At 44.4% G+C, this 15,896-nt stretch overlaps 1 protein-coding gene across 2 annotated transcripts in view; it reads left to right on the top strand.

Annotated features, from left to right (window-relative positions):
* The window catches only part of HIP1 (huntingtin interacting protein 1), a 68,328-nt gene continuing 52,432 nt past the window's right edge, over positions 1-15,896 (top strand). The window contains exon 1 of one of the 2 annotated variants that reach the window (XM_079954505.1): positions 1-168. Coding sequence is in view for 1 of the 2 variants with exons in the window: in XM_079954502.1 (XP_079810628.1) it covers positions 122-172 (51 nt within the window). In the remaining variant the exon portion in view is untranslated. Of the gene's footprint in view, positions 173-15,896 lie in introns of both variants that reach the window. The other variant, XM_079954502.1, reaches the window with a different exon arrangement.

The raw sequence follows: 15,896 nt of genomic DNA, 5'->3' as shown, positions 1-15,896 counted from the left end.
CCTGTCAGAAGGGCGGCCGGGGCCTCCTTCGCTTCTTTCCAGGCGGGCGCGGGGCGCTCGGGGGGCTCCTTTAGGCGCGTCGCCCGCCCGCTTCCTGAGGCCCCCCGGAGTTATCGGCGGGATGGTGGACGCCGCCGTGGCCGCCGAGCGGGACGCCTTCGAGAGGGGGCAGGTACCCTCCCGTGGGGGAGGGCGGGCGGGTCGGTGGGCGGAGAGGGCCAGCGGAGCCAGGGGGGCTGTGGTCGCCGCCGCCGACCCAAGGAGCTCCCCTGGCGAATACCCTTCTCAAGCTCAGTCCTTTATGTTGCTGGTATTTGTATTGGCCGCCGCCCCTTTTTAATATTTTATTTTATTTCTGCTTGCCGAGGTGACTCGAAGCTTAAAACTTTTAACGCTGGAACTGGTGGGTATCCAGTGAAGCTGAAATGTGTGGAGGATTCGGGGCAGAGAAAAGTCATTTCCACAGTGCCGCGTTAAACTCTGGAACTCTCTCCCACAGGAGGCAGTGGCTGGCCAGCTTTAAAAAGAAGTTCGGGCAAGTTCATGGAAGAAAGGTCTAGCCAAAGGCTACTAGCCACAATGCCCAGGCTCTGCCTCCACAGCAGAAGCAGTAGTTGTTATAGTTATCAATTGCGTGTATTAGCTGCTTTTCGTTTACCAAAGTAACACAAAGTGACCTTCAATATTTTTTTTATTGTTGTTATTACTGCACTCCTCCACGCCCAAAGGTCCCAGTGCGGGTTACAGTAATTGAAATGCATTCCTAAAAACTGTTGAAAAGAAGTTAAAATTACAGCGGTTGGGTAGGTCCTTAAAATATACACCTTAAGTGTCAGAAGCAGAGGGAAAGAGGTGCAAATTCAGCATCCTGCAGAATCTATGTAATGAATATATAAACAAACAAACACATGCATTAGAACCAGCATAAAATAAAAACAACCCATATATAAAGGTAAAGGTAAAGGTACCCCTGCCCGTACGGGCCAGTCTTGACAGACTCTGGGGTTGTGCGCCCATCTCACTTAAGAGGCCAGGGGCCAGCGCTGTCCGGAGACACTTCCGGGTCACGTGGCCAGCGTGACATCGCTGCTCTGGTGAGCCAGAGCCGCACACGGAAACGCCGTTTACCTTCCCGCTGGTAAGCGGTCCCTATTTATCTACTTGCACCCGGAGGTGCTTTCGAACTGCTAGGTTGGCAGGCGCTGGGACCGAGCAGCGGGAGCGCACCCCGCCGCAGGGATTCGAACCGCCAACCTTTCGATCGGCAAGCCCTAGGCGCTGAGGCTTTAACCCACAGCGCCACCTGCGTCCCCTAAACCCATATATATGTATATATATAACATGACTTCATACACACTTACTTCCCCCTCCCCGCAAGTGCTGTTGGAATGCAAATAAATAATCAGGCATGTAGATCTTTTTAATAGTGATAGTAGGAAAAAGAAAGGGAACAGTAACCCTAATCCACCCATTAAGAACACAAGTACAAAAAATCCAAACTAAAACTGATAGCAGAAGAAAAGGGGGAGAGGAGGAAGTAAGCTCTAACAATACCTTAAGCAGGAACAGATTCAAAAGCTTGTTTATATATATATTTTAAAAAGGAATTTTTGAGTGCTGTTAGAATGCAAAGAAAAAGGAAGGTGGCCTAACCACAGAAAAAAGTTGTCACGTTCAGTGTTTACAATATCACAATCTTGCACTTGAACCCCCTTGTAATTGACCAAAGTAAAAACATAACAAAATCCAGATCATCCATCAGTCTTGACTTCCAACAGTAATTTTTTTTTGCATATGTGATCATCATTTGGGGGGAGGGCTCAGCCCCCTGTCTAAGAGCTCTGCAACTGGATCAGACCAAAGGGAATCCGTCTAGTCCAGCATCCTGTTCTCACATAGGTGAACCAGGTGTTCCAATGCGAAACCCACAAGCAGGAACTGAGTGTAACAACACTTTCCTTACTTCTGAATCACAACAACTAGCATTCAGAAGTATATTGGTAGTTTCCTTTAGCAGAGATAGAAAATAGCCATTGTTGCCAGTAGCTGTTGATAGGCTTCCTCTCCATGAACATATCTAATCCTGTTTGTAAAAGTCATCCGAGTGGGTGGCTATCGCTGTGCCTTGTGGGAGCAAATTCCGTAAAGATGTTTTCACTCCTCTGCAAACAACCATAGAGATCCTATGATGGACCACACCACGTGCAGCACCCATCATCCCTGTCCTCTGGCTATGCTGCCTGGGCTAATGGTGGTTAGGAGTTGGCTGGAATAGCCAACATTTTGCATTTAAAACTAAGTTAAAACTATAGGCGTGTCCATAAGGAAGAAGATGGTCCTTCAGGTAATTTGGTCCCAAACCATTGGGACCTGAATTGTGAAACCAGTACTTTATATGGAGCTCTGAAATCACTATAGACCAGTATGGGCATTTAAAATCCAATGCTTATACAGTGGTACCTCAGGTTAAGTACTTAATTTGTTCCGGAGGTCCGTTCTTAACCTGAAACTGTTCTTAACCTGAAGCACCACTTTAACTAGTGGGGCCTCCCGCTGCTGCCGCGCCACCGGAGCACGATTTCTGTTCTCATCCTGAACCAAAGTTCTTAACCTGAAGCACTATTTCTGGGTTAGCAGAGTCTGTAACCTGAAGTGTATGTAACCTGAAGCGTATGTAACCCGAGGTACCACTGTACAGTATAATTAGACTAACAGCTTTCTGACAGAGATTTTGTTGTGCTGTATAAAAAACCAATAGGAGTTCAGAATGTCACTTGCTCTCTACTTCTCTAGGTTGTGGAGGGGTACCGTGCATTGTTTCTTGGTTTGGCAGAGAGCTGGGAGCAGTTCTTTGCTGTATCAATTGGGCTCTCATGACATGGCAAAGTGAACCAGAGGCTAATCAGTTTCCTTGTAGCTGCATCTTGCAGCTGCTGTTGCACTAAGAATGATCTGTTTTACTACATGTTTGCCCTGAGCAGCCTAATCTGAACAAGATAAGATAAGAATCGAATGTAAATAAATAAATAAATAAAACCAAACCAAAAGGAGAAGAGCAAGGGATAGAAGGGTAATTCATTTATATGGAGACATGTACTTTCAGCAAAACCGTAAGGCACCCTGTGATACTTGAACTCAACACTATCTGTCTGAATAGATTATATAAGCATCTAAACTGCAATGTGTGCCCCATTTAACTTAAAATTATCCAGTATGTGAGTTTAGCACCCTTAAAATTCAAACAGGCTGCCCCCCCAAAGGAGGCAATACTAGAAGGAACCAAATTTTCTTCTGAGCAATAAGCTGTTCTGATATTGATTTGTTTTGTTAGATTATTTGGGTTTGCTTTGCATAATAACACCATAAATGTTAAATGGAGTGCAAACAAAGAGTCTTGTGAGGACCTGGAAGAAGTGTTCTGGATGTGAGGTGGCAGGGTTGGATAGGGTTTTTTTAATTCCTAGATAACATGATCAAACTTCTACGAGGCATATCAAGTTGTCTGCTCTTTTAAGCTGCGTCAGTCTCAGCTCTGTAGATGAAGGTGTGAAATGGAAGTGAAAGGTTTGACAGAACAAATAGCTTAGAATCATAGAGTTGGAAGAGACCACAAGGGCCATCGAGTCCAACCCCCTGCCAAGCAGGAAACACCATCAGAGCACTCCTGACATATGGTTGTCAAGCCTCTGCTTAAAGACCTCCAAAGAAGGAGACTCCACCACACTCCTTGGCAGCAAATTCCACTGTCGAACAGCTCTTACTGTCAGGAAGTTCTTCCTAATGTTTAGGTGGAATCTTTTTTCTTGTAGTTTGGAACCATTGCTCCGTGTCCGCTTCTCTGGAGCAGCAGAAAACAACCTTTCTCCCTCCTCTATGTGACATCCTTTTATATATTTGAACATGGCTATCATATCACCCCTTAATCTCCTCTTCTCCAGGCTTGACTACTGTGAAAACAGGATGCTGCACTAGCTGGGCCACTGGCCTAAATCAGCTGCAGGGCTATTCTTAAGCTCAGGAAGGGAAGCCTGGGTGCTGAAATACGGTACTTACTGTTGTGCTGTTTGGATATCTCAGGGAGAGAGCCCTCCCAACACAAGGAAGGGATGGAGATTGGTACTGTATCTTATTAAATTAATGTTCTCATTGTAAAATACAGCAGCCCAGGGAAATAGAAACTGCAGCTCTGTCTGTGTGAAGTTCTGCATATAACTTTGTAGTTAACCTCAAAGAGTATCCAAAGTTACGGTGAGAATACATGTTGGACTAGATGAGCATTTAGTCTGATCCAGCATGGATCTTACTTTCTTGCGGGAGCAGGGGACAAATCTGGGAGACTTTTTGTTTGTGATACGGCTCGTCTTTCTGAGCATTTTGGTGTATGATATGCTTTTGTTGCAATATGTTTGAGGTTAAACACATTTCTGAGCCATCTTGACTAGTCTAAAAAAAGAAAGAAAAGGGGGAGACTTTTTAGGGCTTCCTAGCAAAAGAAAGAAAACACCTTTAAAACCCTTGCTTTCTGGCCTCCTACAAGGATGAAAAGAAAGGAAATTCACAGTAAGTCCAACTTCCCATTTGTACAGTCTGGGGATTTGACATTTTCCACAAGGGAAGTGCATATATTTGTTGCATTGCTTATTGCACTTTGCTTTATCTCTTTATTTAGTGTTCTGTGTCAGCAGCAGGAAAATGCTTACAGAGCAAATAAATAATGCTTGTGGGGAGGTAGGTAAAGGAAGACCAGCTTCAGTCCACAGATGGCCTCCAGCTAAAGGTGACAAACTAACAGAGACTAGAGAGAAGACAGCAGCTAGGCAGAAAATTGAAAGTGACCTTGCTGCTTCCCAGTGGAAAGTGAAAGGTTATTAGGCTGTGGTGTGAAGGTGAGGGAAAGGGCTTTGTGTAGTTGCTATTCTTTTCCTTCCTTTAGGTAAGAGAGTATTTGGAGTTATCTCCTGAAAAGACTATAATAGTTATGAAATCCACATTGCCCTTTTTCGCACAGATCTCTTCTCCCCCTGCCCCCTCCAATTCTGGGTGGTATGCCAAGTCCTAATGGGCTTTCTGTTAAATGAAAGAGGCTCAGCCAAAAGAGATGCAACTGTGTGGCTTGCTTTTCTTCCTTTGCATAGCTTCAGATTCCATCTTCAGCTATCACGTGGAGGAAATCAGCTACGGAAAACTGCAGAAACTGTCTGCCTTCCTAGAAATTAGTACAAACACTGCACCTGCAAATAAGAGGCTGACCAAAGTTATTGTAAGGTGTATCAGTAGGTTCTTGGTCGTTTGCTGTTTCTTCATTTTCTATTTTCTGACACTTGGTTCTTATAGCTAGACAGCAGTATATTTATAATACTGAGTGCAGTGATGACTGGGAAAAAGAGTTAGCTGGAAGTCCCACATATTCAAGGCACGTGCCCTGCAGCATGTGATTAATCCTGACACCTGCAAAACATTCTCCTTTTTTACCAGGGTGCCTGCCAATTGGTAGATGTAGATAGACCATGCAGCCCTTGGAAGGTTAAATAACAGGCAGGGCAAAGTGCCCAGCTTGGCTTCTGTGTCCTGATTTTGTCCAGCTCACCTACCACATCTGCCCACAGGAAGCAATGAGTAGTGCAATGCCTGTGAACCAGTGAATGATTCGTGCCATGGGACAACTGAATTTCTACCTAGCAATGCAGGAACTGTATATGAAACGCTGAGGACGAGAAACAAGGTGACAGGAAGATGGAACAGGATTGCAAAGGACATGTGGGGATGGGGGTAGATGCAAAGCACAAGCAGTGAAGAGACTCCCTAAATGCTAGGAAATCTGTTCACCAGTGAGAATGGATAAATGTGCCCGGGAGACCAGTGCTTAGACATACAAAGGCAGATGTGGCTTTTATCCAGAAAATGTCACATTAGCTTATCTGAAACTCCCTGTTTCAGGTGTAAAAGCATTGCATGCCCCTTCCTATCCAGCTAACAAAAGGACTTGATGAAATATTAAATACTGTTCTCTTGCAGGAAACACATGGCATATAGAAGGAAAGAGCCAATTGTGCATACATGTGAACTAAAAAACCCATGAGTAACCTGCTTCATTCATTGTCTGGATACACTGCTTTGAAACTTTGATGATTAAGCTGTTAAAAAATAGCTGAAAGAAATAAACAAGACTTTTATTTTATTAAGAAATTTGTATACCACCCTTTGCCAAAAGGTCACAGGGTAGTTTTCAACCTAATAACACAAGAACTTCAAACAATTATTTAAATAAAACTCATAATAAAAACAGCAGTGTCAAACAATTTATAAGTTACGTCCGCCACTGCTCCTCTCACCCAAAAGCCTGCTAGAAAAGTAGGCCATGGTAATGGTGGTGGTGGCACACCTAACAGGCATTTGCATCACCATCACTCTGACTAAAAAGTGTATTCGTGAAGAGCAGACATGGGTTAGGGCAAGTTTGGCTCTTCTGGAAATGGGCAGAAAATTGACTGGTCTTGAGCAGTGGCTGTTTATTCCAAGTAACTCAGGTGAAGGGAACTTAAAGCAGATTTGTTCAGTGTGCCCTACAGTTGACATGCTGTTGTGTGGCTGCTGTCACTCAGACTTTACCGAGGCGAGGCAAGCCAACTCTCTCAAGAATAGTCTGGCAATTGGAATGTTGTTGCTGGGGATGGTTGTGCTGTATATCTGTGTCATTTGGCTGCCCAGATGTAGCGTCCTTGCTGAAGGTAGTGTATAATAAGCCACTGAGTGGGCAGGCATGTAGAGTCCCCATCCACAAACTGACACTTGTCTTATGTGGGATAATTGGTAGGGGAAAGGCTTGAGGACAAGGTGGCTTGCTTGTGGATGCTTGAGGCACATCATTTCATGCTGATCCCTGGGAAACCTGGAAAGGTGATGGAAAACTGGTTCTCTTTAGAAGGTGCTATAATGTATATGTTTAAAAGAAGAAGAAGAAGTTGTTTGCCAGTATTTGAAGAGATGTACTAGGAGAGGGAAAGGATTTCAGATACAAATGGAAATTAAAAGTACAGCAAGTTATTGGGCATCATATCTGTTTTAAGTCATTCTGCAAAGACCATAGCACTTGTGTGATCTCAGTGTGGGGTGGGACAGACACTATATGGAAGAAGGAAAATCCCACACATACAAACAAGGCAAACTGAACGAAGGAATCTTTCCTGCCCTGTTGTATCACAATAGAAATCAAAACGCTTAAGTAAGTTTGCTTTCCACAGGTAACATGAGCAAAGCTGAATGGTAGTGGAAAATGTTCATTTTCCTTCAGACACAGTGCATTGTATCAAACAAAATTCTACTCTGAGTAGGTCTAATTTAGTGGACCAAATTTAGTCATGTCCATTCATTTCAGTGGGTCTTAGAACTTAGTTGGTTGCACCCAATATATACTTCTAATAATGTCCTGGAGAGCTGGTTGCTCGTTGCTTCTTATTTGCTCTTATGCGCATTATTCCTGGCTCGTGCCTTGTATGAGCCCCTTGCCAATTCAGCACTGCAAAGGCCATGCATGGATTAAACAGGATTTGTTAGTTTTATCTAAATACTGACTTACTAATAAAAGCATTAAAACCCCAAACCACCTGCTCTTTACTCCTTTTTGAAATTTGAGCCATCCACCAGTTTTGCTAAGAAGTTAAATTTGTACACAGGAAACTGGGTTCTCTGAAATTGCCGCAGTGTTGCTATATATAAAAATATATCTCTGTTCTGAACAGCTATTTAAAGAATTGACATCAGTACAGACAGACCAAAAAAAGCAAGTGCTTTTGTCATTGGCAGGTGATAACATGGGAAGAAGCCAGAAGCATGCCCATTTTTTCAGTTCGGCTACTGCAGGATTAGTTTATCAGTCTTTACCATCTTAAACTGGTGTGGGGAGCCTTTTTTAACCTGTGGGCCACTTTTCCTTCTGGCCACATGCCAGTGGTGGGTGGAGCCAGAGGCAAATGAATGTAAAAGTTCCCTTTGTACAGTAAACTAGCTTCTACACACATACACACACCCCTCTGTATTCTCCATCTAGGCAAGAATGAGGCACTATCAAAATTAAGTGATACATTCCACCCAGACAAAATTACTTGGTGTGAAGTGTGACCATTCGCAAGTTCTGAGGGCCAGATAGAGGGGGTCTGAAGGACTGCATGTGGCTCCTAGTCTTGAGGTTCCCCACCCCTGCTCTAAAGAGCTGTGTGGATCTGGCATAAGGTGCTAAATACCTATGCTTAATTTCATGAGAAGAGTCCCCCACAAATCTGACTATTCTTGCAAGTGCTGGGCCAGGCCAAGCAATTTGATCTATGAGATTATGGACCATAAAAATTGCCCTGCAGGCTCAGATCAGATATCCATCCAGCTGTGCATTATGTACTTTATTTGTAACCAGTTAGATGCTTGGTGGAAGCTCACAAAGAGGGCAACATGGTGAGAGCATTTTCTCTTGATGTGGAGGTTGCACTTCTCTTGATGTGGAGGTTGCACTGTCATATCTTGACACCATTAGAAACCTTCCCCTTTGTACATGCATATTTTTGTAAAAGCACTTCATTGTAACATCCTTCAGGGTACCGTATTTTTCGCCCTATAGGACGCACTTTTCCCCCTCCAAAATGAAGGGGAAATGTGTGTATGTCCTATGGGGCAAATGCAGGCTTCAGGAAGCTATCCACTAGCCATGGGATAGCTGCGCGACTTCGCGCAGCTCTCCCGCGGCTAGCAGAGAGCTTGCCTGCACCCAGAAGCTTGGGGCGCGCTGCGCTCAGCATGCCCCAGGCTTCGGGCTTCGGGCAGCCCTTCGCTAGCCGTGGGAGAGCTGCGCAAATTCGCACAGCTCTCCCACGGCTTGCGGATAGTAGCCTGTTCTGGGGGCTGGGGTCGGGGGAAGCTCGGGCTGGGGGGGGATTTTTTTTCTCTTTATTCCCCCCCCCCCAAAAAAAACCAACAACTAGGTGCGTCCTATGGGCCGGTGCGCCCTATGGGGTGAAAAATACGGTATGTTCATTAAATTGAGGCTGTTTCCTAAGCCTGTGAAGCCCTATTCCTTAATCTCAGGATATGCATGCTTTCCTGCTTTCCATTGCACAAATTGGTGTTGAAGAAATATGGTGAATGAAGCCGGGTGCATTTAATGGATCAAATATGTCACCTTGCAGTATCCTAGGGAATTGGGAGCCACAGATGTGCAGGTGAACTTCATTGTTCACTTGGTATTAAAGTGTGGAATTAATCTCTTTAGTTACTCCCTGTTCTGCTTCCAGTACAGTGGTGCCCCGCAAGACGAACGCCTCGCAAGACGGAAAACCCGCTAGACGAAAGGGTTTTCCATTTTGGAGGCGCTTCGCAAAACGAATTTCCCTATGGGCTTGCTTCACAAGATGAAATGTCTTGCGAGTTCCTGCGGGTTTTTTCCCCTCCCCCCCCCTTTTCCTAAGCCGCTAAGCTGCTTATCAGCTGATCCGCTGATAAGCCGCTTATCAGCTGATCCGCTAAAAGCCGCTAAACCGCTAATAGCGCTAATCCGCTAAGCTGTCAATGGGCTTGCTTCGCAAGACGAAAAAACCGCTATACGAAGAGCCTCACAGAACGGATTAATTTCGTCTTGTGAGGCACCACTGTACTGGGTACTGTCTTCAGAGATTGCAGGATGGTAGAAACTGGTCGTGTTTGGGTACTTGATTATCATCTTCCAAAGCAACTACTCTATTCCGAACTTAAAAATGAAAAGCGTAATGCTGGTGGTCAACAAAAGAGGTAAGGCAAATCTTTTAAAATGTAGTATAAACACTGACAATTGGGAAACACTGGCTTGCTAGTGCTCCAGTTGGAGAACAACCTTTACCAAAGGTGCCATGGACTTTGAAGATGCTCAAACTGAGGACAAAAGGGAGAAACATGCTAAGAGGAAGGCACGCTTGGCAAACCCTCACCATGATCAACTCCCACCCAGAAACATGTGTCCCCACTGTGGAAGGATGTGTGGATCCAGAATTGGCCTCCACAGTCACTTACGGACTCACTGTTAAGACCGTGTTCATGGAAGACAATCTTACTCGGCTACAAGTGATCGCCAAAGAAGAAGACGACATTGGTTGACAGAGGTGCAAGCACACATCCTCTGAAACAAGATGCATTGTGAGGGGGACTCTACATAATAGTCAATTTCTTATCCTGACTTTTGCTGGACTGTGTATTTTTAGTGCTCTTCTCACAGCAGTTTGCGAATAGTTTAGCTTTGAGTCCGGCATTCCTTTCCACACATTTCAAGCCCCGAGTACCCAGCAAAGGAACCGTTACAGAACTTTGAAATGTTCTTAATTTGGTGGCTGAAGGACAGAGTCACAGATGAATGACAAGAGTAAGATGTTTGAGGGGAAGGCTTCAGAACAAGGGTGGGGGAGGGAGTTGAGCTTGAAGCTCTGATTCCTCCAAAGGTGAAAGAGGGAAGACATTAATGTGGTCTTCATTAGTGGGCTAGTCAGGAACCTGCCTTTAGGTTGTAGTTTTGAGCAACTACAGTTTGGAGAATGAAACCGGCTGAGGCCATTGCTGTGGGAAATGAAGGTGGTTTAGATTCTGCTGGGGCTGGCTTTCATCTATGTTGGAGATACAAAGGTGAACTTGGTTTCTCACTGCCTAGAAAAATCCATTTCTGCATAAGGAGAGCTAGTTAATATGTGTGTGCTCTTTCTGGTCTAGTTACGTTTGTTGTAGCTGGGAGTGATGGCTTCTGTGAACCCAGGTGGAAATGTCTGCTGGGCTTGGGTGGCATCAGCTACTATCCTGTTGAACATGGGGTGGGAAGTACATTCCTGGAGGTGCTATATGTGTGATATTGCTTGCATTGGCCACCAACCCCAGTGAACAACAGGAGGTCTGAGGTGATTCAGTAGAGCAAGTCTCTTCATCTTGCCTCTTCCACAAATGTGCCCTATCAAAAGGTGGGCCACCCAAGGCCAACACTTGCTTCTGCTTAGGTATACAAAATATGAATTTGTTAGGCTGTCTACAAAGGGAAAGAGAGGATTTTGGTGCAGAAAACAGTTTCGGGTAAGGAAACAAGAGCTAGCTCGGTTGTTTGGATAGGTTCTGAGTGATGCTGTCTGATTGTGCAGGTGTGTTAAGACTTCAGTGGAAAGGCAGCTGAGATGAACCTTAAGCATGGAGGGTCAGCAGTACCAACCCCACAGTGCCATTCTCATTTCCTGTCCCTCAGGGTCCCTTCCCAGCATGCCGATTTCACAGGCTGGTGCTTGCTTTTGCAGGATGACCTAATTCCTTTGTAGTGAAGAGGCTGCATCCCCTGAAAGACCAAGCTGTAAGCTGCTCTGCGAATAGCTCCATTATTCTGGCAGCTGGTGTAGGCAGCTATCAATTCCTGCACGGCAGAAGATGGCATATTAAATATTTACCATACAGAAATGACGCAACTGGCAACAAACAAAGGATCTATTAGGGGGTAGGGAATTTGCTCTGGGGTTTGGGAAAGCAACTTCCTCTCGTTTAAAAAGTGTTTGCACTGCAGTTGTGAGCAGCTCTGTTCTTTCAAAAGAAAGCGCAATGTTTATCTGGTTTTTACCTACTCAGAGTGGCTTGAAAACAGTGAGACTTGTAAAAATTCAGTTCTGAAAAATCTGACTAACTGCACCTAAAAGGTAGCCTGGACCTTGGCCAATAGCAGATCACATTCTTTGCCTTGAGAGGGTTCATTGCTTAATGGCCATGATGGCCTCAGGGCATGAGTAGCTGTGGGTTACTGGCACATTGTCTAGATGGCTGCAAATTAGAAGTTTACCATACTCAGGAAACACGCAAAGGCTTAAGCTGTGGCTCAGGGTAGTTGTGTCCCTTGGGAGTAGTGATTGGACTTGCTTTTCTTACCGCTTCATTTAATGTTGAAAGGGTTTTATTTTTTTTCCTCTTGTGACTCCGTATATTGGTGTTTTGTGGTTAATGTGACTTCTTGGAACAGGTGTCGCTGCAGCCAACTTGATAATTGCACACAGACAATTTATAGGTCATGTGTGAGGGGTGCATAAGACAAATCTTTCTCTTTCTTTCCTTGTGGCATCTGAATGTTTCCTTTATGTTTTAGAGGATTGGCTGGTTCTAAATTTAGGCACCTTGGTTTTTTCCAGTCTGCCCACAGCCCAGATCCATGATGTTGCCTGCCACATGGAGCCAAAACTGGCACTGCTTCTGCCAAAATCCATGATGTTCCCTGCCAAATGGAGCCAAAACTGGCAATACTTCTGCCAAAAATTGTGGTGGGCTGCTGGGAATTTGAAAAACATATGGCTCTGAATCATATGGGAAATGTCTTTGTCCAAGATAGTGGGACTGTTAAACCTTGGCCCTTGTCAGAGGATCTCCCTCCTTAAGAAGCTGTTCATACCCTTGGAGGTGAGAGTGGATGGTGGGAGGTATCCAGTGGAGTCTTTCTGTGACATTGGCCTACCAGAAGTCACTTGTACCACAGCAAGTCTTATAGGAGGCTTCACTGATGGCATCCTTTGCTCTTTCATAATTAGACTTTGTTAAGGACCTTTTCCCTCCCTTGAACATGCTACAGAACATGGTACTTCTTTTCTGAATGGCTGTTAATGGGTCGTGATGATTTGAGTAAGCCCCTGTGCAGGTGTTGCAATCATCTTCTCTTCCATCCACAAACTTCCTCTTATTTATTTGTGCCATTCTGCTTTTCACCAGTAGAAGGCAATAAGTGATTGCTGATGATGATCCCAGGTTGAGGAGGGCCAGATCATCCTGAACTCTGGGGTTTTCTGGAATGGCAACAGAACATAACTGAATTTAGGCTCAAAAGTAGTAAGTTGGGAGCAACTGGTAATCCTGAAACTCATGAAGAAACATAGGATGCCATTTGCGGGGGGTGGGGGGCAAGGAAAGCTCCTGGTGGGCTTGGTATGAAACCTATTCCTTACACTGTCCAACTTCCCCAGCCACTGTGTTCATATTAGTTTAGATTTCCTTTTTTTGCTGTACCGTCCAGAAGGGCTCCTAGCGCTTGTATGGTAGCTGTGCTTCTTGAAAGCAGAAATGAGTGCTAGGGAAGGGAAATCATGCAAATTGAACATGTAAATACTATTAAATGATAACTAGTTTGTTATTAAATAAAGTGGATATGAGTACATATTAGCCCATCTTTGTATTTATTACTTGCATGGCAGCCACAGGCAACAAGGAATTGCATTCAGGCTGGCTGAGGAAGGAGGGACCCAGCATAGAAACCCAAAATATTCACAGTGTGCACTGATGAGGAATAGTTGTTTTTCAGGGATTCACTGGTGACTTATGATTTACATCTTCAGGGTGAAGCCTCTGTCTAGAGTCTTTGGGGGGTTCCAGAGGCAAGCCTAGCAGAGTCCCTTCTGGATTTCCACTGCTGTTTGAGAGTAAATATTGATCAGGCTCACTCTGAAAACAGCTTTGTCAAACACCTGTGCTCTGCAGAGTGCTGTTGGGTTAGCTGCCCTGAGTGAGGTGGTTGTTGTGGCATCACCCTAGATAAGTGCTTCACAAACATTTTGAAGTGGAACCTACCTGCAGACTTACTGAACCTTTCAGGACCCACTTGTAAACCATCAACTCCTTTCATCAATGCCTTTCAAGCCTTCTACAAGCCTTTATTTTAAAAGGGTCTCAACAGTAATGGTGTGCTAGTGGTCAAAGCCCCTGGAACAAAAGCCCCTCATTTTGCAACCCATCCAGGAAGATGTTGGGACTTTCACATTAAGAAGCACTGCCCTGGACTCCCAGCGCAACTGATGGGAAGATAGTATGCTAACCTACTTCTACACAGATGCATCCTAATTCACAGTAATCCGTTCCTCATACCAGTTGTGTTGGCTTGTTATCCTGCCAGAGAGGTTGTGTTCGGAGACTCCTATCAGCAGTTGTGCAATTAAACTGCTGTCCAGCTGAATACAGACCACTGTCCATGTATAGAAGCCTGCCAGGGATTACTAACCTGCCTGAGATGAACAATGTGGGGGGGGGGGGGGGTTTAGCACCAGTTGTTGCCACTGATAACAAAATGTCCCTTCACTGGCCTTTCACAGCAGTTTTGGGGGTTTTCAACCTCTGGATTCATGTGCTTGTGGCATGCTCAGACTTGTGTGGTTTTAAGCAGCTGTTCTTTCAGAATGGTGTTAGTCTTCTGCAACAGTAGCCCTGTAGTGCGGAACACTTCTGTTCAGAGTTCCAGAGAATCCATACTCTTCCCCCAAACTTGGTTTCCCCTTTTTTTTTCCACCTCCTAATGGTCAGCCAGCCATCCGTCTCCACTGAGCATGTCTAGCCCTCATTGAACACCTTTTGTTTTTCCTCACCCTACCTTGGTCTCCGTTTTGGATGGGGGTGAACAACATTCTTGCGCCCAGTCCTGTCTACATTGAAATCTTTCATTTCTCTATTGTTTTCTCTGTGCAGCTCACTTCCTTGGGTACATGTTATAGTAGTTTTTTTAGTATGATTCAGAAAAGGACCTGTTCAGACAATGTGATGGTTGTTTCTGCGATTTTTAGATGTCTGTGCCTCTTCCTCTCTTTCCAGCAATGCCCTTCCATTCCCCCTCCCACCTGGCTGTCAGTTTTATTTCCCACTCAGCCAGTCAACATTCCATGCTCTTTAATTCTTATTGGACTATATCTGAGGTTTTCCTCCTTAGAGTTTTTATCCCTACAAGGGTTTTTGAGTAACTGCCAATCTTCAGTTTGCCAGTCCTTCCCTCTTGTGTGTTCTGGGGTGCCATTTTCGTCTACAGCACAACATAGACTTGAATCAGGAATTGAAGATCCATTTTTGATGGTGCTAATGTGATTTAGTTTGCAAACAATTCTCTGTCTGCTGGTCGCCACTCATTTAGTGATCTCTCAAGGATGGAAGAATGCATCTTGTTACTCTTTGGACCTGTGGTTTTTAAAAGTCATGTTTATTGTCATCTCTGAAAAACTGGCTCATAAGTTACGTTCTGCCAGGGGCAATGTAGACCCCTCTAACTTTGCTTCTGTTTGGGAGCTGTTTGTGATCAAACAATCTCATTGCTGGCACAATCCTGCTAAATATGATTTTATTTGGCAACATGTATGAATTCTTGACATATTTTGCATTCATATGATCCTTGTTTCCAACCATGGAATATATTTTGTGCTATTCAGGCTTTTTAAGTTTTATTTTTTATTATCTTGTATTTTTACTCTTGCCTTTATGATGGTTTCTGTTATGTATTTTAGATTGATGTCTTGTTTGTCATACTGTATTTGAAAATCTCATTAAAAATTTATGTAAAAGAAACAAAATAGAGCTAATGATGTACTTGGAGAGGATCCATATTGGGTAAATTTGCCAGTACTGAGAAGCAAAGGGCGTGACTGCATGTTTCTTCCATAAGCTGCTGTCCGATGACTTCCTGTTTTTGTTATTTGTAAGCAGAACTGTGCCCCTTCTGTACATTTTGGACTAGGTAGTTTTAAATCTAAGAAAAAGGTTGGATGACAGGAAGGGGGTGCTGCAGCCACTGGTAAGAGGAGGGAGGTTGCTCTTGGCAATTCAGTGCTTGGATTCTGTCAAATGGGCAGCCGCAGAGGTTGCAAGAACAAAGTTTCCTTTATAAGCTGATCTCTGCCTCTTGCTTCCTCAGATGACCTAGTGCTCCTTTAGAACATCTCCTCCTCGCCAGCTGAGAGGAGGTCTGCTTTTTCCTTACTCAAGGTGTGTCTTGAGAAAAAAATGCAACACAGAGACGTCTGTAGAGAAAAGTTGGGCAGCCTCCAGCTTTGCTTCCTTCATTTTTGCAAAGATTTATGACAGATAAAACATGTCAAGTGTAGTCTTTCTGAAAAATGGTAAAGGAAAAGCTT

The sequence above is a fragment of the Podarcis cretensis genome (assembly GCF_951804945.1).
Source record: "Podarcis cretensis genome assembly, chromosome: 15".
NCBI classification, from domain to species: domain Eukaryota; kingdom Metazoa; phylum Chordata; class Lepidosauria; order Squamata; family Lacertidae; genus Podarcis; species Podarcis cretensis.
Note: the sequence above shows the minus strand (reverse complement) of the source record. Positions and strands in the feature narration are given on the sequence as shown.